Source organism: Oncorhynchus clarkii, chromosome 23 (genome assembly GCF_045791955.1).
Source record: "Oncorhynchus clarkii lewisi isolate Uvic-CL-2024 chromosome 23, UVic_Ocla_1.0, whole genome shotgun sequence".
Lineage (NCBI taxonomy): Eukaryota > Metazoa > Chordata > Actinopteri > Salmoniformes > Salmonidae > Oncorhynchus > Oncorhynchus clarkii.
Window position 1 is genome coordinate 1,908,728 of NC_092169.1, and position 22,519 is coordinate 1,931,246.

The 22,519-nt window shown below is 40.5% G+C and overlaps 1 protein-coding gene across 2 annotated transcripts; it reads left to right on the forward strand.

The window, feature by feature from the left end:
* Nucleotides 1–13,453: 13,453 nt before the first annotated feature.
* LOC139381792 (NAD-dependent protein deacetylase sirtuin-1-like) lies at nucleotides 13,454–21,512 on the forward strand. Of its 2 annotated transcripts, none has more exons than XM_071125554.1 (9): nucleotides 13,454–14,093; nucleotides 14,890–15,012; nucleotides 17,870–18,108; nucleotides 18,200–18,352; nucleotides 18,467–18,614; nucleotides 18,707–18,786; nucleotides 18,955–19,138; nucleotides 19,264–19,917; nucleotides 20,099–21,512. In XM_071125554.1, exons 1-9 carry the CDS (start codon nucleotides 13,769–13,771, stop codon nucleotides 20,377–20,379), a joined length of 2,187 nt encoding a protein of 728 aa, XP_070981655.1. In that variant the 5' UTR covers nucleotides 13,454–13,768; the 3' UTR covers nucleotides 20,380–21,512. The 2 variants fall into 2 exon arrangements, with proteins under 2 accessions (XP_070981655.1, XP_070981657.1); XM_071125556.1 differs by having other exon boundaries at nucleotides 13,674–14,093; nucleotides 14,941–15,012.
* The last annotated feature ends 1,007 nt before the right edge of the window (nucleotides 21,513–22,519 follow it).

Consider the following 22,519-nt stretch of genomic DNA (forward strand, 5'->3'; position numbering starts at 1 on the left):
AAATATCACCATTTTTAAACAAGCCATAGAAAGTTGGTTGCAATTTCAATTTAATCCACCAGAAAATACAGAACAAATAATATAACAAATATTGTTGTTCAACTCAAATATTCAAATTGATAATATACCATTATTTTTTAAGAATATTTAAAAAAGGTATAATCTTTGTAAATTATATAATTTAAAGGGCTGGTGGAGTTATGTCACACATGCAGCTAACAAAAACATTTGGAAATGTCTGCTCTACCCAAAATTACAACCAACTAATTGCATCCTTACCACAAAAATGGAAGAGAAAAGTGGAAGGGGGAAAAAGTAAGGAACTTGTCGTCCAGCCCTGCATTAAAGACCGTAATTGGTTAAAGAAAATTGTGATTAAAAAAAGTATACCAGTTTCATCTTGTGTGTCATATTGTGTTGGTCCACTAGGGACCTGTTGTCATCGTATTAAGTTTCTAATCAATAACCAATACGTATCTTATCTAATATGTATATCAATAACCAATACGTATCTTATCTAATATGTATCTTATGTTATCATTTAGCTTGTTAGTAAATAATTAAATCAATTTGTGTGGTACGGAATGATCAGTGAGATTCGGGTTTGTGCAGATTTACAGATTATGCGACATTCAGAATGAGACTGATATAAGGAAATTATTAATTGACGACTGTTATGATATCTATATTCTTAACTTAGAATTAATTATTATATGAATGTGCTCTGCAAATAAATCCTACAAGGCACACTTCGCCTAGGCACATCATTTGTAAAAATTGAAAGTAAAATCACAGAATAGCCAAACATGCATGACGCACACATTCATAAAAGGAAAACTATCCATTTGACAGTAATTACCAATTGTACAATTATGTAGTAGGTTGCAAAACCTAAGGTCATGTGGATTTTAACCCGTGGAAGGCCCCTTGACAGACCCACCTTCTTTGCCGACATTCGTTGATTTGGTGCCAGGTATATCTTAATATGGAGGACATGAGTTGTGTGTGCTTGTGGACGTGCATTTTGACTCATAACTATTACATGCTTTCTGTTAGAAGTAACATTCAATTATTGTTCAGATAAACAACAAAATGCCCATCATCTGAATGTCAAGTAGTTTGTAAAGTCACAGGTGTCACCCTAGTGACAGTCTCCCTTTCAGGAATTCCAACTGATGAGGAACAGGCCACTGGACTTGAGCGACGTGCCTTGCAGACACTGAAGAACGGAAAGGTAATATCTAAATAATACCATACATTTTCTTTCAACCTATTGTGATATTTCATTCAATTCAAATAAGATTGATTTGAAGTCCTTTTTATGAAGAAAAAAAACTGAAGGATCCTTGGAGGATTCTGAAACCCAAGGAGCATACTGGAACCAAATAAGACTCACATTATCCCAGGCATTAGTGACAAACGGCTGGTAGGCTGTCTGTGTACGTACCATACTGTCATGCTTTACATCTAAATGAAATTTTGTTCAAAAAAGTTTGTTCGTCATGAGCTGCCCCACTGAAACAGCCACGAATCTCATTGACACAAAGTTCCTTGCTATTTAGCAAGTTACAGTGCCTTGCGAAAGTATTCGGCCCCCTTGAACTTTGCGACCTTTTGCCACATTTCAGGCTTCAAACATAAAGATATAAAACTGTATTTTTTTTGTGAAGAATCAACAACAAGTGGGACACAATCATGAAGTGGAACGACATTTATTGGATATTTCAAACTTTTTTAACAAATCAAAAACTGAAAAATTGGGCGTGCAAAATTATTCAGCCCCTTTACTTTCAGTGCAGCAAACTCTCTCCAGAAGTTCAGTGAGGATCTCTGAATGATCCAATGTTGACCTAAATGACTAATGATGATAAATACAATCCACCTGTGTGTAATCAAGTCTCCGTATAAATGCACCTGCACTGTGATAGTCTCAGAGGTCCGTTAAAAGCGCAGAGAGCATCATGAAGAACAAGGAACACACCAGGCAGGTCCGAGATACTGTTGTGAAGAAGTTTAAAGCCGGATTTGGATACAAAAAGATTTCCCAAGCTTTAAACATCCCAAGGAGCACTGTGCAAGCGATAATATTGAAATGGAAGGAGTATCAGACCACTGCAAATCTACCAAGACCTGGCCGTCCCTCTAAACTTTCAGCTCATACAAGGAGAAGACTGATCAGAGATGCAGCCAAGAGGCCCATGATCACTCTGGATGAACTGCAGAGATCAGGTTGCTGGTATTTTGGCCCATTCCTCCATGCAGATTTCCTCTAGAGCAGAGATGTTTTGGGGCTGTTGCTGGGCAACACGGACTTTCAACTCCCTCCAAAGATTTTCTATGGGGTTGCGATCTGGAGACGGGCTAGGCCACTCCAGGACCTTGAAATGCTTCTTACGAAGCCACTCCTTCGTTGCCAGGGCGGTGTGTTTGGGATCATTGTCATGCTGAAAGACCCAGCCACGTTTCATCTTCAATGCCCTTGCTGATGGAAGGAGGTTTTCACTCAAAATCTCACGATACATGGCCCCATTCATTCTTTCCTTTACACAGATCAGTCGTCCTGGTCTCTTTGCAGAAAAACAGCCCCAAAGCATGATGTTTCCACCCCCATGCTTCACAGTAGGTATGGTGTTCTTTGGATGCAACTCAGCATTCTTTGTCCTCCAAACACGACAAGTTGAGTTTTTACCAAAAAGTTATATTTTGGTTTCATCTGACCATATGACATTCTCCCAATCTTCTTCTGGATCATCCAAATGCTCTCTAGCAAACTTCAGACGGGCCTGGACATGTACTGGCTTAAGCAGGGGGACACGTCTGGCACTGCAGGATTTGAGTCCCTGGCGACGTAGTGTGTTACTGATGGTAGGTTTTGTTACTTTGGTCCCAGCTCTCTGCAGGTCATTCACTAGGTCACCCCATGTGGTTCTGGGATTTTTGCTCACCGTTCTTGTGATCATTTTGACCCCACGGGGTGAGATTTTGCGTGGAGCCCCAGATTGAGGGAGATTATCAGTGGTCTTGTATGTCTTCCATTTCCTAATAATTGCTCCCACAGTTGATTTCTTCAAACCAAGCTGCTTACCTATTGCAGTTCCAGCCTGGTGCAGGTCTACAATTTTGTTTCTGGTGTCCTTTGACAGCTCTTTGGTCTTGGCCATAGTGGAGTTTGACTGTTTGAGGTTGTGGACAGGTGTCTTTTATACTGATAACAAGTTCAAACAGGTGCCATTAATACAGGTAACAAGTGGAGGACAGAGGAGCCTCTTAGAGAAGTTACAGGTCTGTGAGAGCCAGAAATCTTGCTTGTTTGTAGGTGACCAAATACTTATTTTCCACCATAATTTGCAAATAAATTCATAAAAAAATCCTACAATGTAATTTTCTGGATTTTTTCTCTCATTTTGTCTGTCATAGTTGAAGTGTACCTATGATGAAAATTATGATGGAGTCCAGGTGAGTCTGATGACGCGCAGGTGCGGGTAACGATGGTGACAGGTGGTGACAGGATGGTGACAGGATGGACATAAAAAATAGATGGGAGAGGTTGAGGGTAGAAGAAGGACAGGAGTAAAAACAAACAAAATAAGGGTGTTTTCTTTATAATGTATTTTCTACATTGTAGAATAATAGTAAAGACATCAAAACTATGAAATAACACATTTGGAATCATGTAGCAACCAAAAACGTGTTAAACAAATGAAAATGTATTGTAAATGTGAGATTCTTCAAATAGCCACTCTTTGCTTTGCACACTCTTGGCATTCTCTCAACCAACTTCACCTGGAATGTTTTCAAAAAGTCTTGAAGGAGTTCACATGTATGCTGAGCACTTGTTGGCTGCTTTTCCTTCACTCTGCAGTCTGCCTCATCCCAAACCATCTCAATTTGGTTGCGGTTGAGGGATTGTGGAGGCTAGGTCATCTGACGCAGCACTCCATCACTCTCCTTCTTGGTGAAATAGCCCTTACACAGCCTGAAGGTATGTTGGGTAATTGTCCTGTTGAAAAACAAATGATAGTCCCACTAAGCCCAAACCAGAGGGATGGCCTATCGCTGCAGAATGCTGTGGTAGCCATGCTGGTTAAGCGTGAATTGAATTCTAATTAAATCACAGACATTGTCACCAGCAAAGCAACCCCATACCATAACACCTCCTCCTCCATGCTTTACGATGGGAAATACACATGCAGAGATAATCCGTTCACCCACACCACGTCTCACAAAGACACGGCAGTTAGAATCAAAAATGTTCCATTTGAACTCCAGACCAAAGGACAAGTTTCCACCGGTCTAATGTCCATTGCTCGTGTTTCTTGGCTCAAACAAGTCTCTTCTTCTTATTGGTGTCCTTAGTCGTGGTTTCTTTGCAGCAATTCAACCACGAAAGCCTGATTCACACAGTCTGCACTGAACAGTTGATGTTGAGATGTTTCTGTTACTTGAACTCTGTGAAGCATTTACTTGGGCTGCAATTTCTGAGGCTGGTAACTCTAATGAACTTATCCTCTGCAGCAGAGGTAACTCTGGGTCTTCCATTCCTGTGGCAGTCCTCGTGAGAGCTAGTTTCATCATAGCGCTTGATTGGTTTTGCGACTGCACTTGAAGAAACTTTCAAAGTTCTTGAAATGTTCCGTATTGACTTACCTTCATGTCTTAAAGTCATGATGGACTGTTGTTTCTCTTTGCTTATTTGAGCTGTTCTTGCCATAATATGGAATTGGTATTTTACCAAATAGGGATATCTTCTGTATATAGCCCCCCTACCTTGTCACAACATAACTGCTTGGCTAAATCGCATTAAGAAGGAAACAAACTCCAAAAAAATACTTTTAACACAACACACCTGTTAATTTAAATGCATTCTAGATGACTACCTCATGAAGCTTGTTGAGAGAATGCCAAGACTGTGCAAAGCTGTCATCAAGGCAAAGGTTGGCTATTTGAAGTATAAAATATAAAATATATTTGGATTTGTTTAACACTTCTTTTGGTTACTACATGATTCTGTATGTGTTATTTCTTAGTTTTGATGTCTTCACTATTATTCACAATATAGAAAATAAGAAAAATAAAGAAAAACCCTTGAATGAGTAGGTGTTCTAAAACTTTTGACCGGTAGTGTGTATATGTGTGTATGTATGTATGTGTGTGTGTGTGTGTGTGTGTGTGTGTGTGTATTTGAAAAAAATATATGGGGTATTGGAAGTGATGTAGACAATTACATTGATGGAAACTACCCCCCCCCCCCCCCCAAAAAAAAAAACGGTAAAAAAAAAAAAACTCTTAGTGCTGGGTGATATGGACAAAAATCCATATCGAGATAAATATAATTTTTTTGCATTAACGATAAATTAGAGATAAATTACAATAAATAGTTGTTTGGGGAGGTGCTAGAGCTGGGAGATATGGACAAAAAGTAATTGTGATAAATGTAACTATTTTGCTGAATAAATTCAATCATTTATTTTTATGGGCAGTTACTTAAGGCTACCTTAGCGGCAGGGCTCTAGATCCGAAAAAAATGTATTGCCAAGTAAATAAAAAAACTGAGATGGTAGCCTGATTCAAAATGTAAGCTATTTCATCTAACATGTCCCCCCCCTAAGGTGTTGTGACATGACTATCATTACTGTGATTACATGCTATTTATCGAATAATTACCTAACATTGAATTATTACCCGATTTTAAATGAATCATGTAACAATTAACTCATTAGGAATCTGGGGCACCACGGAAAAGTTTATTTAATGAGTTACAATTTCCCGAATTAACAGGAGGCTGTGAATTTTTTCAGCTTTTTGTTAAAAATCGCGCAAAATTTCAACGTCTTGCTACTCATGCCAGGAATATAGTATATGCATATGATTAGTATGTGTGGATAGAAAACACTCTGAAGCTTCTAAAACTGGTTAAATCATGTCTGTGACTATAACAGAACGTGTGTAGCAGGCAAAATTCCAAGGAAAACTGTTCACAAAAGAAAATAAAAAAAACTCCACCAGTCTCTGTATTGTCTATAGAAAATAGATAGCGACCAGTTTACAGTTCCTACAGCTTCCACACGATGTCGCCAGACTTGGCAATTTGGTTGAAGTTAATCCTTGGTGAAATGAGGAATAGGCACTTCCTGTCGTCGAGTACACCGGAAGAAGTTATGGAAGAGAGAATATGGACCATGATTCCAAGACTTGCTGCTATTGAATTCAGATCGCCCCGTGATCAATTTGATCGATTATTAACGTTTACTAATACCTAAAGTTGGATTACAAAAGTAGTTTGAAGTGTTTTGTCAAAGTTTATAGGCAACTTTTTTAATTAAAAAAAAATGACGTTGCGTTTTGGAAAGCAGTTTTTTCCTGGATCAGACGGGCTTCATAAATGGACATTTTGAGTATACATGGACGGATTTAATCGAAAAAAAAGACCCAATTGTGATGTTTATGGGACATATAGGAGTGCCAACAAAGAAGCTTGTCAAAGGTAATGAATGTTTTATATTTTATTTCTGCGTTTTGTGTAGCGCCGGCTACGCTAATTCTTTTGTTTTACGTCCCCTTTAGGTATTTCGGGGGGTTGCATGCTATCAGATAATAGCTTCTCATGCTTTCGCCGAAAAGCATTTTAAAAATCTGACATGTTGGCTAGATTCACAACGAGTGTAGCTTTAATTGAGTACCCTGCATGTATGTTTTAATGAAAGTTTGAGTTGTATCGGGTACTATTAGTTGTCACTCTGAAATTTCCGCTGATGTTGATCCCTGTACAGGGACAGCAGCCATAACAGGTTTTAACTACTTAAAACAGACTACTTATTAGATTTGACAGATATGTCGATATATTTTACTTGCGTAAAATAACCGATTCAATGTATTTTTCACACACACACACACACTGACCTTTTAATGTGCCCATTGCGTGTGGCAGCGATCTTGCCACAACATTGTTTATTGGCAATTGCAAGGTTGTACAGGTACGGCGTATGGCCTGCCATAATGAAATCCCTTTCGCTTACTGCTAGTGACCTGAAAAATGTATTTCCAGCTGTCACATCCTGATCTGTTTCACCTGTCTTTGTGATTCTTTCCACCCCCTTCCAGGTGTCGCCCATCTTCTCCATTATCCCCTGTGTACTTATACCGGTGTTCTCTGTTTGTCTGTTGCCAGTTCGTCTTGTTTGTCAAGTCAATCAGCGTTTTTCATCTCAGATTCTTCTTCTCCCCAGTCTCTATTTTTCTCGCCCTGCTGGTTTTTACCCTTGCCTGTCCTGCCTTTGAGCCCTCGCGCCTGACCACTCTGCCTGCCCATGAGCCTGCCTGCCGTCATGTACCTTTGCCCCACGTCTGGATTACCGACCTCTGCCTGACCCGACCCTGAGCCTGCCTGCCGTCCTGTACCTTTCCCCTACTACTCTGGTTATCGATCCCTGCCTGCCATGACCGGTTGTTTGCCTGCCCTGTTGCCAATAAACATTGTTACTCCGACACAGTCTGCATCTGTGTCTTACCTTCAAATCTGATACCAGCCGTGACTTGATTGTCAGTGGACCGTTGAGTCTGTCAAAGTAACGATATTATGACTTGGCCAATTAAACAAGGGTGAGGAAGGCAAGTAAACAGATGCCCAGTTTATAGATGGTATTTTTTTAACGTTTTATAATAGACCAGTGCCAATTTTAGCATGTAAATCTTGGTGGGGCAAACCAACACATTTTGGGGATGTATGCCAGCAAAGACATTACGCAACACAACACTAAACAATACATTAATTGCACTATAACGGTGACAAACTGTTAGGGCCTACATAAAGCTGTCCCAACAGCTGAGTCCCAACAGCAGTCCCAACACATTACCACTGCTGCACCTGGCTATCAGCGGAGCCTTGTCTGGCAGTGAAACAGTTAATTTAGCCTCATTTACTGCCACTAGAAACCAAATGTGATTTCTACGGACAATTGAGATGGACAAACCATAGCATAAGGGAACAATAAGCGGATAAAAGATCATCTGTAGTTTCGATTAAGACATTTATGGGTGAGCTAGGACGGATATGGTCAATATAACTATTTGTTCAGCACTTTTGAAATGTCCAGCGACAGAATTCAGAACATGAGCCGTTCTTACAGTGTTTTTCCTGTACACCAAGTGGGAACCGTAGCATAAATAAAGGGGGCATATAAGCAGAAAATGAAAGCTCTTACAATATTTGATGATTCAATTTCTCTAAAACACGTTATAGGCTACATGTGCACCACCAAGCCAGAACAGTATGGAAAATAGACCAAATGGTTAGGGTGAGGAACATGGGCTACTAACATTTTACTACACAACATACACTTAGTATTACTTTCTTAACTACAGTATACATATCTCCCTGGCATATTACATAATTTATGCAGCAGCACACAGGACATTTTTGGACTCACCTTGTTGTCCTGTGCTCACTTGAACAGGAAGGTGGCGCGGCGGCCCTTCGTGGGCAGATTTTGTCATCAAACTTTGTCATCAAAATCTGTCATTCTCTGGATTCATGGTGCTTTCAAGACAACTAGGAACTCGGAAAAAAACTAGCTCCAATTATGAGGATGTCAGTGATCTTCAGGTCGTAGCTCTAGAAAGATGCCGAGTTCCCGATTTACAATTCCGAGTTGGATGACCGTTCAAAGCGTATTTTCCCAGTCGGAGTTCCCAGTCGTCTTGAACTCACTGAAGTCAGATTTCCTAGTTCTGAGTTAACAGTTGTTTTGAGCGTGACATAAATCATGCTGGATTGACAGCATGGCTAATGTTGACTGTTTATAATTTTAAACTTGGAAAAAATAACCTTAAACTGAGAAATGGGACCACACACCCACCCCACTGAATAGCAGGCTAGTGAATGCTTGGTAATGCTTTCAGTTAGCCATTGATTCCTTCCAAACCACTCATTGTTGAATTTGCGATTTCCAACTTTTTGTGTAATGTTCAAGTCCAATTGCCGATGAGCACCGACCGATATGTTTAATCTATAATCTTTAATCTATTTATCTTCATTATTTATCTTCTTATGACAAGGATTGAAAAAGATTTGCCAGTAGATTGTCGACTTAATTCATGATGATGACTGCTAGCTAAGTTTTTGAAAGTATGATGTTGACATGATCAATCCAATCAAAGCTACTGTAGATATAACTTCATTTGACATTATTCTATCTATGGCCAATGATCTTGAGCCTTCTTGGATGGGTACTTCTAATGTAACTCTATGGTAGCACCCAAGGGGCTTGAATTTTCGAGTGCTACCCTTAGATTTGGCAGTGATGTAGTGTCCCCATGAGTGACAGAACACTGATCCAATCACGGCGCAACTAGAGAACATTACCGACCCCTTTGCTCCGTATTTTCCGCTGGCTGCCCCACCATAGAAAGCACTGAGCTAGGCTGAAACCCCTTCATTTTGGAGCTGCCTTACTCAAGAAAGCAAAAAAGAGACGTTTGTATGGAGCCTTTATTAACTCAATTATTATATATATATTTTTTCATTGGATCTTCTAATCCAAGATGTCGTAGCAGTCAGGCGTCTTTGTCTTCATCTTGTCGTGTCCCTTGGATATATATTTGTTCTTCACATTTTCTTCGCATATATTTCGTATATATTTTTTAAATATTTTTTAAACCTCAACTCCAACATACTCTTTTGCAACCCGCCTCACCCAATGTGGTATGGATCTGCTATTTTCTTTACTTTAGAACCGGAACCCCCAACAGAAGCTAGCCAGCTAACTAGCTACTAGCTAGTAGTCAGCTAGCCACTGCTAGCGGTCATAAGCTAACCTTAAGCACAGACAACTCCTGCCAGTCTGGACAGCGCGTTTCAACCCAGAGCATACTAGACTCTTTTTCCCGGCTTCCGGATTCCTACCGCAAGCTCTGAATCCTGGTTTAGGAAGGCCACCAACCCCGGTAAAGAGCCCTGCACCCCTCAGCAACTTGCCCAAGCCTCCCCCATTTCTCCTTCACCCAAATCCAGATAGCCAATGTTCTGAAAGAGTTGTAAAATCTGGACCCCTACAAAATCCGCTGGGCTAGACAGTCTGGACCCTCTCTTTCTAAAATTATCTGCCGCAATTGTTGCAACCCCTATTAATAGCCTGTTCAACCTCTCTTTCATATCACCTGAGATCCCCAAAGATTGGAATGCTGCTGCAGTTATCCCGCTCTTCAAGGGGAGACACTCTAGACCCAAACTGTTACAACCTATAACTATCCTACCCTGACTTTTTTTTTAACCTTTATTTAGCTAGGCAAGTCAGTTAAGAACTAATTTTTATTTTCAATGACAGCCTAGGTACAGTGGGTTAACTGCCTTGTTCAGGGGTAGAACGACAGATTTGTACCTTGTCAGCTCGGGGATTAGATCTTGCAACCTTTCAGTTACAAGTCCAATGCTCTAACCACTAGGCTACTGTTATGGGATTTTTATGAATAATGATTAAATTATGTATACATTTAACTTAGACCTATAACTAAACAGAATACTACTATGTTACTGTATGAATGTATGAATCTTATTATAATCACAATACTGAATATAATGTGTGTAGTTTTAATCAAGAATTAGAACAAGGACTTTCTGTTCCTTGTTAGAAACTAATGGAGCTATCGTCAGACCGGCTGGAATACTGTGTTCCTTACAGGACATTCTGTCCCTACCCAGGGAGGGGAGAGACCTTGGGCTTGAAGTAGATTTTTTAACAGGTGGCAGACAATGTGGGAAGGCTTGTGAACTATATTGCCATTGTATCTGAGAGGAGAGACATTTATGACGAAATGTGAGGTATATAAACCAATGTACATTGTATTATGACCAGCGCTCTCGAGAATAAATGCTATTGGCTAATTTTGGTAGAATGGTCTCTGTCCATTTTATGGAAATAAGGATCTTACAAATTTTTAGAAACAGACAGAGTGATTTAAATTGAATTGGTTAATGAACACATATAGGAATTGTTAAATTCCTTTAACAGCTACGCTGCCGCCCCAAAGGTTCTTAAAAGCCAAGTTAACAAACAGACCATTTCGAATCCCACCGTACCTTCTCTGCTATGAAATCTAGTATCCGAGCTGGTCATGGGTGCACCTCAGCCACGCTCAAGGGCCTTATACGATATCATAACCGCCATCGATAAAAGACAATACTGTGCAGCTGTATTCATCGACCTAGCCAAGGCTTTTGACTCTGTCAATCACCACATTCTTATTGGCAGATTCAACAGCCTTGGTTTCTCAAATGACTGCCTCGGCTGGTTCACCAACTACTTCTCAGTGAGTTTAGTGTGTCACATCGGAGGGCCTGTTGTCCGGACCTCTGGCAGTCTCTATTGGGGTGCCACAGGGTTCAATTCTCGGGCCGACGCTTTTCTCTGTATACATCAATGATGTCGCTCTTGCTGCTGGTGATTTTCTGATCCACCTCTACGCAGATGACACCATTCTGTATAGTTCTGGCCTTTCTTTGGACACTGTGTTAACTAACCTCCAGACGAGCTTCAATGCCATACAACTCTCCTTCCGTGGCCTACAACTGCTCTTAAATGCATTTAAAACTAAATGCATGCTCTTCAACTGATCGCTGCCCGCACCTTCCCGCCGGTCTAGCATCACTACTCTGGACGGTTCTGACTTAGAATATGTGGACAACTACAAATACCTAGGTGTCTGGTTAGATTGTCAACTCTCCTTCCAGACTCACATAAGCATCTCCAATCCAAAATTGCATCTAGAATCGGCTTCCTATTTCTCAACAAAGCATCCTTCACTCATGCTGCCAAACATACCCTCGTAAAACTGACTATCCTACCGATCCTTGACTTCCGCGATGTCATTTACAAAATAGCCTCCAACACTCTACTCAGCAAATTGGATGCAGTCTATCACAGTGCCATCCATTTGTCACCAAAGCCCCATATACTACCCACCACTGCGACCTATATGCTCGCGTTGGCTGGCCCTCGCTTCATATTTGTTGCCAAACCCACTGGCTCCAGGTCATCTATAAGTCTTTGCTAGGTAAAGCCCAACCTTATCTCAGCTCACTGGTCACCATAGCAACCGTAGCACGCGCTCCAGCAGTTATATTTAACTTGTCACCCCCAATGCCAATTCCTCCTTTGGCCGCCTTCTCTTCCAGTTTTCTGCTACCAATGACTGGAACGAATTGCAAAAATCGCTGAAGCTGGAGACTCATATCTCCCTCTCTAACTTTAAGCACCAACAGTCAGAGCAGCTCATAGATCACTGCAAATAGCCCATCAAACTACCTCATCCCCATACTGTTATTTATTTTTTGCTCCTTTGCACCCCAGTATATTTACTTGCACATTCATCTTCTGCACATCTATCACTCCAGTGTTTAATTGCTAAATTGTAATTATTTCGCCACTATGGCCTATTTATTGCCTTACCTCCCTTATCTAACCTAATTTGCACACACTGTATATAGACATTTCTATTGTGTGAATGGCTGTATGTTTGTTAATTCCATGTGTAACTCTGTGTTGCTGTTTGTGTCGCACTGCTTTACTTTATCTTGGCCAGGTCGCAGTTGTAAATGAGAACTTGTTCTCAACTGGCCTACCTGGTTAAATAAAGGTGAAATAAAAAAATATATTAAAAAATTGTTTGCAAACTGATATGTGAAACGTATTAATGCCAAAATAACATTCAAAACAGGCAACCCAATTTTGTTAGTTGTTTTATTTTTTGCTAAAAATGTGGCACTGCCCTGAGTGATATGTCGCCATTGTAGTAGACAATGTTCAACAACAGTATGGGCACCGTTCGCACATCAAGGTCTCCGTAGGACCTTTAATCTGAGCCTATGCTCAAAACAATTGCGTGACCCCCAGTCTTAATGTGTTAAATTACTAATGAACTTCAGTGTAGTTTAAATGTTACATGGCCCTGTAATAAGTCTACACCAGGCAGTGACAGTTTTATGGTTGCAGGATGCAAATGGGTTTAGTTGTTTGTTTTTAATTCACACTTTCAATGCAATACTTCATAAATGTTTTGTCATACACGTAGTATACGGTCTGAAGTTTAAATGATAAACTCAGAGGTTAGAGACCTGAATGCTGATTGGCTGAGAGCCGTGATATCAGACCGTATGACAAAACACTTGTTTTTACAGCTCTAATTACGTTGATAGCAGTTTATAATAGCAATAAGGCAACTCTGGGATTTGTGGTATATGGCCAAAATATCACGGCTAAGGGCTGTGTCCAGGCGCTCCGAGATGCGTCGTGCATAAGAACAGCCCTTAGCCGTGGTATATTGGCCATATACCACACCCTTTCGTGCCTTATTGCTTAAGTATAATCCATTCTGATCAATATTATGCAAGCTTTGAAAATAATTGATTTAGCTAGCCTGGCTCCTCTGAAGGCTTCAGTGGTGTTGCGCGTTCCAGGTCGACTTTATTTTAGGTCGCGCTGTGCAGCTGGCAGTCTCAAGAACCAGAACGACAATGTGCCATTGAATATTGCAATATTGTCCAGCTAACGCTAGTAGCTTTAGTTGATTTGAAATGTGACATTAGCTCAAATAATGTCAATCAATGTTCATAGCTAAACATGAATCATGATACGTGTTCGTATGGTTGACGTCATTGACGTGGCGCTCGGGTCGCAACTACTGGTGGAGTGGAGAGCAAGTCACATGCGCCATTTAAATACCCAGCTGTCGACCGAGAAATATTTTTTCACCACAGCGGCTTTTTCTGCTGAAGATGGCGGACGGGGAGAATATCCTTGTTGGAGCCACTTCCAGCGCTTCAAGTATGGAAGAACCCGTTTCAAAAAAGTCCAAAATGAGCATGGCCATAGAATGTGGGCTCAAAATTGTTCAGACTGAGCAAGCTACATACGGGCTAGAGGCTTGTGAGAGTTGGGCTGCGGCGATTTCTGCGCGGCCAGATGAGGAGATTGAGCCGGTGATGGCGTTAGGACAGGCCCCAGCAGCAGCACTAGGCGGAGACAATGGGCTGCTGGTCTTGGAGCCTCAGGAAAGCGTAACAAACTTAAACGCGTCTGGACCCGCTGCGGAGCTTGCAGGTAGGCTAATTTAGCTAGCTGCTATAGCTAGTATGCAAAGTTTTTTTTTTTTTTTTTTTTTTTTTTTTGCGGACTCGAGTGTTGCATGTCTGGTTCGATTACTCCACCTTGGATAGCCAATTCAATTGGGCTCGCTAGCGTTGTAGCTAACTTGCTGCACGCTAGTTCAACAGTACGTCAGCCTGAAGGTTGAAACTAGCAAACTTTAGCCGACTCATTTAAAAAAAGGTAGCCGATATCAACATTAGCTTTTTGGCTAGTAACGTTATACAATTCAGGTTTTTGGGTTGCATGTTTTGTACATTTCGGGGAATGCAAAAACACTAACATTTAAGTCCTTTGCAGAATAGTTAGTTAGGTAAATTACTGTTCAACACATTGCCTGAGTGATCTGTTATGAAGAGACAGCTAGTCCACATTAAAGATGCAGAAATCCCTCCGCCATTTCTTGGTTGCTAAAATTCTAAAAGTTAGCTTAATTTCAGTTAATGTGACAACATACAAGTAGATAATAATGTACAATTTAAACCGCTATGAAATCTATTTTTACATAACCAAAAATATTGTATTTTCAGCTGTTTGATGCTGGTGTATAAAACCGAAAGCACAAGACGCGAAACTTAAGAACGGGAAGAATAGAAAAAACACACAGAACAGATATACTGCTTGCTTTCAATGAGTGACAGCTATCTAACACATTTCTATATGAATTTGTTCGGGTACATATTGCAGCTTTAAATGAATTGGCAAAACTGTATCAATTCCCACAATCATGTCCTCTTTATTGCTTGTCCAGAGTGTCGTGGCACTGATGAGGAGTTTCACCAAAATGGCTTTGCCTTCCCAGATGGTGTCAATGAGGATGATGACAGATCCTCACATGCAAGTTCCAGTGACTGGACCCCTCAACCACAGATAGGTACAAGATGTCTGATAATCAATGTTATTTTTACCAGGTGTATTGAAAATGAATTGTTCAAACCATACAAAGGACAACATGCACAACAAAGCACAACCATCAATGACAACACACCTGTCCAGAGACATACCTGTTTTCACTCATATCTCCAGTGCCGGTTAAGAGAATGCCAAGAGTGTGCAAAGCTGTCATCAAGGAAAAGGGTGGCTACTTTGAACAAACTCAAATATAAAATATATTTTGATTTAACAATTTTTTGGGTTACAATATGGTTCCCTATGTTATGTCATAATTGTCTTCAGTATTATTCTACAATGTAGAAAATATAGAAAAACCCTTGAATGAGTAGGTGTCAACTTTTGATTGGTACTGTACATTTTTCAAGATAATTGATGAGAAGCGTATTGTCCAGTCCATCGGGTATCTCACTGCACCCTCATGACAATTCTTAAAATATGCAGACAAACAAATTTACATTGAAACACTTCTGACAACCAACTTTCTATCTCCACTCATAACATTTTGACTTTATAGCATTTCCAGGGGGCATGGATTATTTAGTCATTATTAGGTTTACACTTTAGAAATTACTCTGTTCTGTAAATTGTCTCTTGTATTATACATTATGCTTAATCCAGTATAAACTTAAGGTTCATTAAGAATCCAATCATTCGTTATGTTCAAACATTCCCTCCATCTTGTGCCAATATCAGTTGTTTTTATGTCTTGGTACCAATAGTTTATAAACTCAGCAAAAAAAGAAACGTCCCTTTTTCAGGACCCTGGTTTTCCAAAGATAATTAGTAAAAATCGAAATAACTTCACAGATCTTAATTGTAAAGGGTTTTAACACTGTTTCCCATGCTTGTTCAATGTACCATAAACAATTAATGAACGTGCACATGTGACTAACCACTTACAGACGGTAGGCAATTAAGGTCGCAGTTATGAAAACTTAGGACACTAAAGAGGCCTTTCTACTGACTCTAAATTACAATGTCTGTATTGTGAGATGCCTAAGACAGCGCTACAGGGAGACAGAACGGACAGCTGATCGTCTACGCAGTGGCAGACCACGTGTAACCACACAGGATCGCTAAATCGGAACATCACACCTGCGGAACAGGGTGTCAACAACTGCCCGAGTTACACCAGGAACGCACAATCCCTCCATCAGTGCTCAGACTGTCCGCAATAGGTTGAGAGAGGCTGGACTGAGGGCTTGTAGGCCTGTTGTAAGGCAGGTCTTCATCAGACATCACCGGCAACAACTTTGCCTATGGGCACAAACCCACCATCGCTGGACCAGACAGGACTGGCAAAAAGTGCTCTTCACTGACGAGTTGTGGTTTTGTCTTACCATGGGTGATGGTTGGATTTGCGTTTTATCGTCGAAGGAATGAGCATTACACCGAGGCCTGTACTCTGGAGTGGGATTGAGGTGGAGGGTCTGTCATGGTCTTGGGCGGTGTGTCACAGCATCATCAGACTGAGCTTGTTGTCATTGCAGGCAATCTCCACGCTGTACCTTACAGGGAAGACATCCTCCTCCCTCATGTGGTACCTTTCCAGCAGGCTCATCCTGACATGACCCTCCAGCATGACAATGCCACCATCAATAGTGCTCGTTCTGTGCGTGATTTCCTGCAAGACAGGAATGTCAGTGTTCTACCATGGCCAGCGAAGAGCCCAGATCTCAATCCCATTGCACGTCTGGGACCTGTTGGATCGGAAGGTGAAGGCTAGGGCCATTCCCCCCCCAGAAATGTCCGGTGCCTTTGTGGAAGTGTGGGGTAACCTCTCACAGCAATAACTGGCAAATCTGGTGCAGTCCAAGAGGAGGAGATGCACTGCAGTACTTAATGCAGCTGGTAGCCACACCAGATACTGACTGTTACTTTTGATTTTGCCCCCCCCCCCCCCCCCCCCCTTTGTTCAGGGACACATTATTCCATTTCTGTTACTCACATGTCTGTGGAACTTGTTCCGTTTGAGGTTGTCATTTGGATAGGCTCTCTGCAAGGTTTTGAATATCATACCTAATATAGGAAGATCCTTTTCTAACTCAAATAGAATTCCCTTAAGATTGCTCTAATGTCCCAAAAGATTTCAAATCAACATTTTGTGATATTAAACTTAAATTGCAAAAAACTTAAATGTATTTGAAAATATCGACATTGGTCAATCCAAAATTGCTTTTTATTTCTGTCATGGAAATAAATGTTTCCTATTACCAAGTAATTTGTTTTTTTACGCCTTTGTTTCCATGTGAACCAATTTATCGGTGCATTCTGAATAGCTATCCAAGGATTTTTACCTAGGCTTGTGTTTTTTGGGAATAACATTGTTTTTTGTAGAATCTGTTTTAATTTTCTTCCATATTGTTAGTGTTAACTATGAAGTTGTTAATGTTCTTAGTTTATCGTTTGAAAATAGCCAAGTGAAACGATTGAGGGTGAATGCGCATCTTCTATAATTACACATTGCTCCTCTTTAGTGCATTTAACGATATGTCTCAAGTAAAAGCCTTGGGTGGCGAGTTGATGCAATTCCAATCAGAGGTTAAAAAGATTAGGGAGCTGTAACTTTCCTTTTTGAGTTTTATTTGCCTGTATAAAGTCTAATGGCTGAGGTATACTTTTTTAAAGAATGTCTTTGGTGGGGTTATTGGTAATACTGAGAATAAATATAAGAACTTTGGGAACCATGCCATTCTGAAGAGGTTTATTCTACCTTTACGATTTATGGGAAGATTGTTGCATTTAATACAATTGCATGCAACCCAGGTAATGTTCAATATACAATAACATGTTTTTAAAGCAATTTGAATGTGCAGTATTTTTTATTTTTTTAATAGGTTCCTACAGTTTTATTCAGCAACACATTATGAGAGAGACCAATCCGAGAACAATACTAAAAGACTTGCTTCCTGAGACTGTGCTTCCGCCTGACTTGGATGACATGACACTGTGGCAGATCATCATCAACATCTCGGAGCCTCCTAAAAGAAAGAAGCGCAAAGACATAAACACCCTGGAGGATGTGGTTCGGCTACTCCAGGAAAGCAAAAAGATCCTTGTGCTGACCGGTGCTGGGGTATGTATTGCAGGGAACAATGAAGTTTTGCTGTGTCTTTGTATAGCTTTCACAGTTGCCTTATTAGGACTGATGGTTTATTTTTCCTCAGGTCTCTGTTTCTTGTGGAATACCAGACTTTCGATCCAGAGATGGCATTTATGCAAGGCTGGCAATAGATTTCCCAGATCTTCCAGACCCTCAGGCAATGTTTGATATCGAGTACTTCAGAAGAGACCCAAGGCCATTTTTCAAGTTTGCTAAGGTTTGTGGACTGAAAGCATATCTATATAGTATTTGTTTAAGCGATGATGAATATCTGTAAATGACCACTTGTTGGATATGTGAGACGGTTTTGATTTGCTCTGATCTCTTGCAGGAGATCTATCCAGGACAGTTCCAACCTTCGCCTTGTCACAAATTCATATCTATGTTGGACAAGCAGGGGAAGCTACTACGCAACTACACCCAGAATATTGACACTCTTGAACAAGTGGCTGGGGTTAAGAGGATCATCCAATGTCACGGTACATACTGTAATACATGTTAACTTTAATCAAGTGTTTGTGGTCCCGGGTCTAATATTCATTCTTATGACCCACACTCTTCTGTATTTCAGGGTCTTTTGCAACAGCTTCCTGTCTCGTCTGTAAACACAAGGTTGACTGTGAGGCCGTAAGGGAAGACATTTTTTATCAGGTATTGGCAAGAATGGTTCCTATTAATATTCACCAGTGTCAAATCTGTGAATTGATGTGTACTCCTGGACAGATTTGTGGCTTTTTTTCAGTCATTCACAGCTTATCTTGTACAGTAGCGTCCATTGTCTGATTTTGTTTCCATAATGAATTCAAATCTCTGTTCAAGGTTGTTCCTCACTGTCCACGGTGTACAGATATCCCCCTGGCAATCATGAAGCCAGATATTGTCTTCTTTGGAGAGAATCTTCCAGAAATATTCCACAGAGCAATGAGGCAGGATAAGGATGAAGTGGACCTCCTTATTGTCATTGGGTCCTCACTGAAAGTGCGACCGGTGGCTCTCATCCCAAGTATGTTGAAAATGTTTGTTTTTTTAGATGCCCAAGTTAAGCAATGCTATTACCAATGTTATTACCGGTATTATGCTTTATCTCGAGCCATGCATATATAACAGGTGACCTCTTTTCCCATCCAGCCTCTATTCCTCATGACGTGCCTCAAGTCTTGATAAATCGGGAGCAGCTGCCTCACCTCAACTTTGATGTGGAGCTACTTGGGGACTGTGATGTCATCGTTAACGAGCTCTGCCATCGGTTGGGCGGAGACTTTGAGCAACTGTGCTACAACTCCTTAAGACTCAATGAGATCACAGAAAACCCCCCGCGGTTAGCGACTTCCGCAGAGCAGCTATCTTGCAAGGCCTTGTCTACTCACAGTAAGCCATCAGAAAAAGAACAGAAGCACCGTCACACAGATTCATCAGTCGGTGCTTCAGAGGAGACAAACACTCATATGGTCTCAGACACTCCAGAACGCGACAGAGTACCAACAGAACCTTGTCCAACGGCTCAGAATGTCACCGACACACCTGAAGTCGATGGAGTACCACCGGAGCCCTGTCCAAAAGGGCAGATTGTCCAAGACACTCCAGAAGTAGTAGCACAACCAGAGCCCTGTCCAAAGGCTCCAAGCCCCAATGAGGAGAGAATGGAGTATTCCGTCTCTCCATCAGCAGACACGCGGAGTGAAGAAGGCTCTGGATTAAATGATCAACACATCAACCTTGAGGTTCGCAGACTATGCTGGATGAGTCGAATCTGTCGAAGTCCTATCAGCAAGCGCCTTGAGAGTAAGATTTCAAGTGTTCGTTTACTTCCGATTTTGTGCAAAATGTCTTTTTAAAATGTTTTATGCAAAACCTTCTGCTGGTAATAACTTTTCCATGTCGTTTCATTAAATCATGTCCTGTAATTTCCATGTTATGACAACTTGTTGTGAAATTCACCCAAAATGTGATGTCTTTTACCCAGCTTCTCAATACCTTTTCCGAGCACCAAATCACTACATCTTTCATGGGGCAGAAGTGTACTCCAACTCGGAGGATGAGACGTCCAGCTCCTGCGAGAGCGATGACTCAAGCCTGGAGATGGAGGAAGACAGCGACGCAGAGAACGAGCAGAGCACACCAACAGAGGAGGTCGAGGGCTGCCTCATAGACACAGTGACACACAAGAAAGCCTGCGAGGGCACGTTGAGTGTGAAGCAGACAGACAATACAGACACAAATGTTCAGAACACCACAGACCTGTAAAAAAGACAGAATTACCCTGTCTTGACAAGGCACTTTTCTTTTTTGTTTTTATTATCTTGTTTAGTATTTTTTTTTTTACTAGATTGCGTTGAGACACTTGCGTGTTTGTGCAGAAAATTAATTCTGTCTTTCTGCGTCCGACCACATTACTGAGCTGCAGGGTAGTTGAGTACATGTTTTGTGTACTACCATTAGCAGCTTAACCAAGAAAGCAACAGCAAACTTAGACCAAAGAACACCCCCCCCCATACTCCAAATGTTTTTCAATTTTTCCATAGTCCTAAAAGGTTTGTTTTTGACTTACCCACCACTGAAGTGTAAAGATTATATTTAATGGTGGCATTGTTTTCCTTACGATATTTGGCAGCTACTTTTTACTGTCACGGTCAAGCTTTTATTATTTTTGTATTTTGTAAGACATACTCAACGAGTAGGTGATGGTTTTCTAAATCATATTGAAGTTATACATTGTGCAAACATAAAGCCTTATAACCATGTTCAATATGCTTTCTTTTGAGCAAATAGCACTTTTTTCGTCTTCCATTTCGAGCAGTTTGATGCAACCAAGGACATAAGTACAAATGCATGAGCTATTTGGAGGATGTGACTGGTTGTGGAAGTGCAAATCTATAGAGCTCGTATTCACTTGTCTGGAGAAATATCCAGCGTAACACAGACATTGTGTTCTGTGATCAGTTTAACATGAGCCGAATTTAGTGTTTTAAGAACCTTATTTGTATGTTTAAATTGTTTTTGTTTTGATATTGATCTTGGTAGTAAAATAGCAAGCATTTTCAACATTTGTGGTAGGCATTTTTTTTGTTTTCATGACACAACATAAATAGCCTTTATTAATCACAAGGTGTAACACACTTGTGTGAGATATGAGAGTTGCATGCTATTTGATGGCCAACTTTAGTTTGAGAAGACCACTACAGGTAAGTGCATGCAGTTCAGATCCTGCAGCAGTGCCAAGGAGGTGTTTTACACAAATTAAGGGACAACATTTACATGAATGAAATTTGAGTTTAGAAATAGTATGTCATTCCTTGTGATGTTGGAGTGTCAGCTTTTATGCTCTGCATTATTTTTTTACATCATTAAAAACGTACTAACCGTTTTCTTTAAAAACATTACATTTTATTTGCTGGATTTATTTTAGGCTTAATGACACCATGCACCAACAAATAGCCCATAAAATAGCAGATGATCTCATTTGAGGTTACCATTTATGTAAATATGGCATTATTTACCCATATTGATAATGTATACTGTATTTATAGTATAGCCCTATACCTATGTTTTTAAAGTTCTTATGCCTGCAAAAGTCACAAAGAGCTGTGTTTTTGTTTAAAATTGTGCTAAGATTATTTTTCAAAGAATGTAATTCCAATCCAGCATCAGTGATAAAGCGAACCTGTGGTCATTGCATGATTGTAACTACATTGTCCTGATACCCCAGTCGCAGTTCTTTTCACGCTATTTCGTGCGATAGGTCATGTGGACGTACATTTCAGTGCGTATATAGGTGCACACAGTGTCGAGAATGAGCCAACCACTCTCAAATCCAGTGTGGTGATACTGATTTGTTGCTACAGATGGTTTGTTTACATAGGTTAGTAGGTTAGGATAATTAACGTACATTATGAAGTTAATGTTAGGCAAAGGATTAAGGTTTAGCTATAACGCAAGTTGTCATCAACTGTTGTTCCAGACGCAACCACTAGATGAACCTGTAACTTCATCTAGTCACCATTTATTTATTTATTTTACTAGGCAAGTCAGTTAAGAACAAATTCTTATTTTCAATGACGGTGTAGGAACAGTGGGTTAACTGCCTGTTCAGGGGCTGACCGACAGATTTGTACCTTGTCAGCTCGGGGATTCGAACTTGCAACCTTTCGGTTACTAGTCCAACGCTCTAACCACTAGACAATGGTAGAAGCTTAAACAAACCAACTGTGGCAGAACAATAATCAGTATCATAACACCGGATCGTGGAATCTATTCAACACATCGCTAAGCCATTATAGAGTACAGGTTGGCTAAGCCTAACTACAGTAATGGTATTGCTGTTTCATCAGGGAGCCATAAAGATGAAGTAAACAAATGTAATCGCTGAATTCCCGTCATGTTTACA

Excerpts from the sequence above, each read along its gene's own strand:
- LOC139381792 (XM_071125554.1), top strand. The coding sequence starts at position 13,769 with ATGGCGGACGGGGAGAATATCCTTGTTGGAGCCACTTCCAGCGCTTCA. Across the intron at positions 15,013-17,869 it reads GACCCCTCAACCACAGATAG|GTTCCTACAGTTTTATTCAG; the intron begins GTACAAGATGTC and ends TTTTTTTAATAG. Across the intron at positions 19,918-20,098 it reads TATCAGCAAGCGCCTTGAGA|CTTCTCAATACCTTTTCCGA; the intron begins GTAAGATTTCAA and ends TCTTTTACCCAG.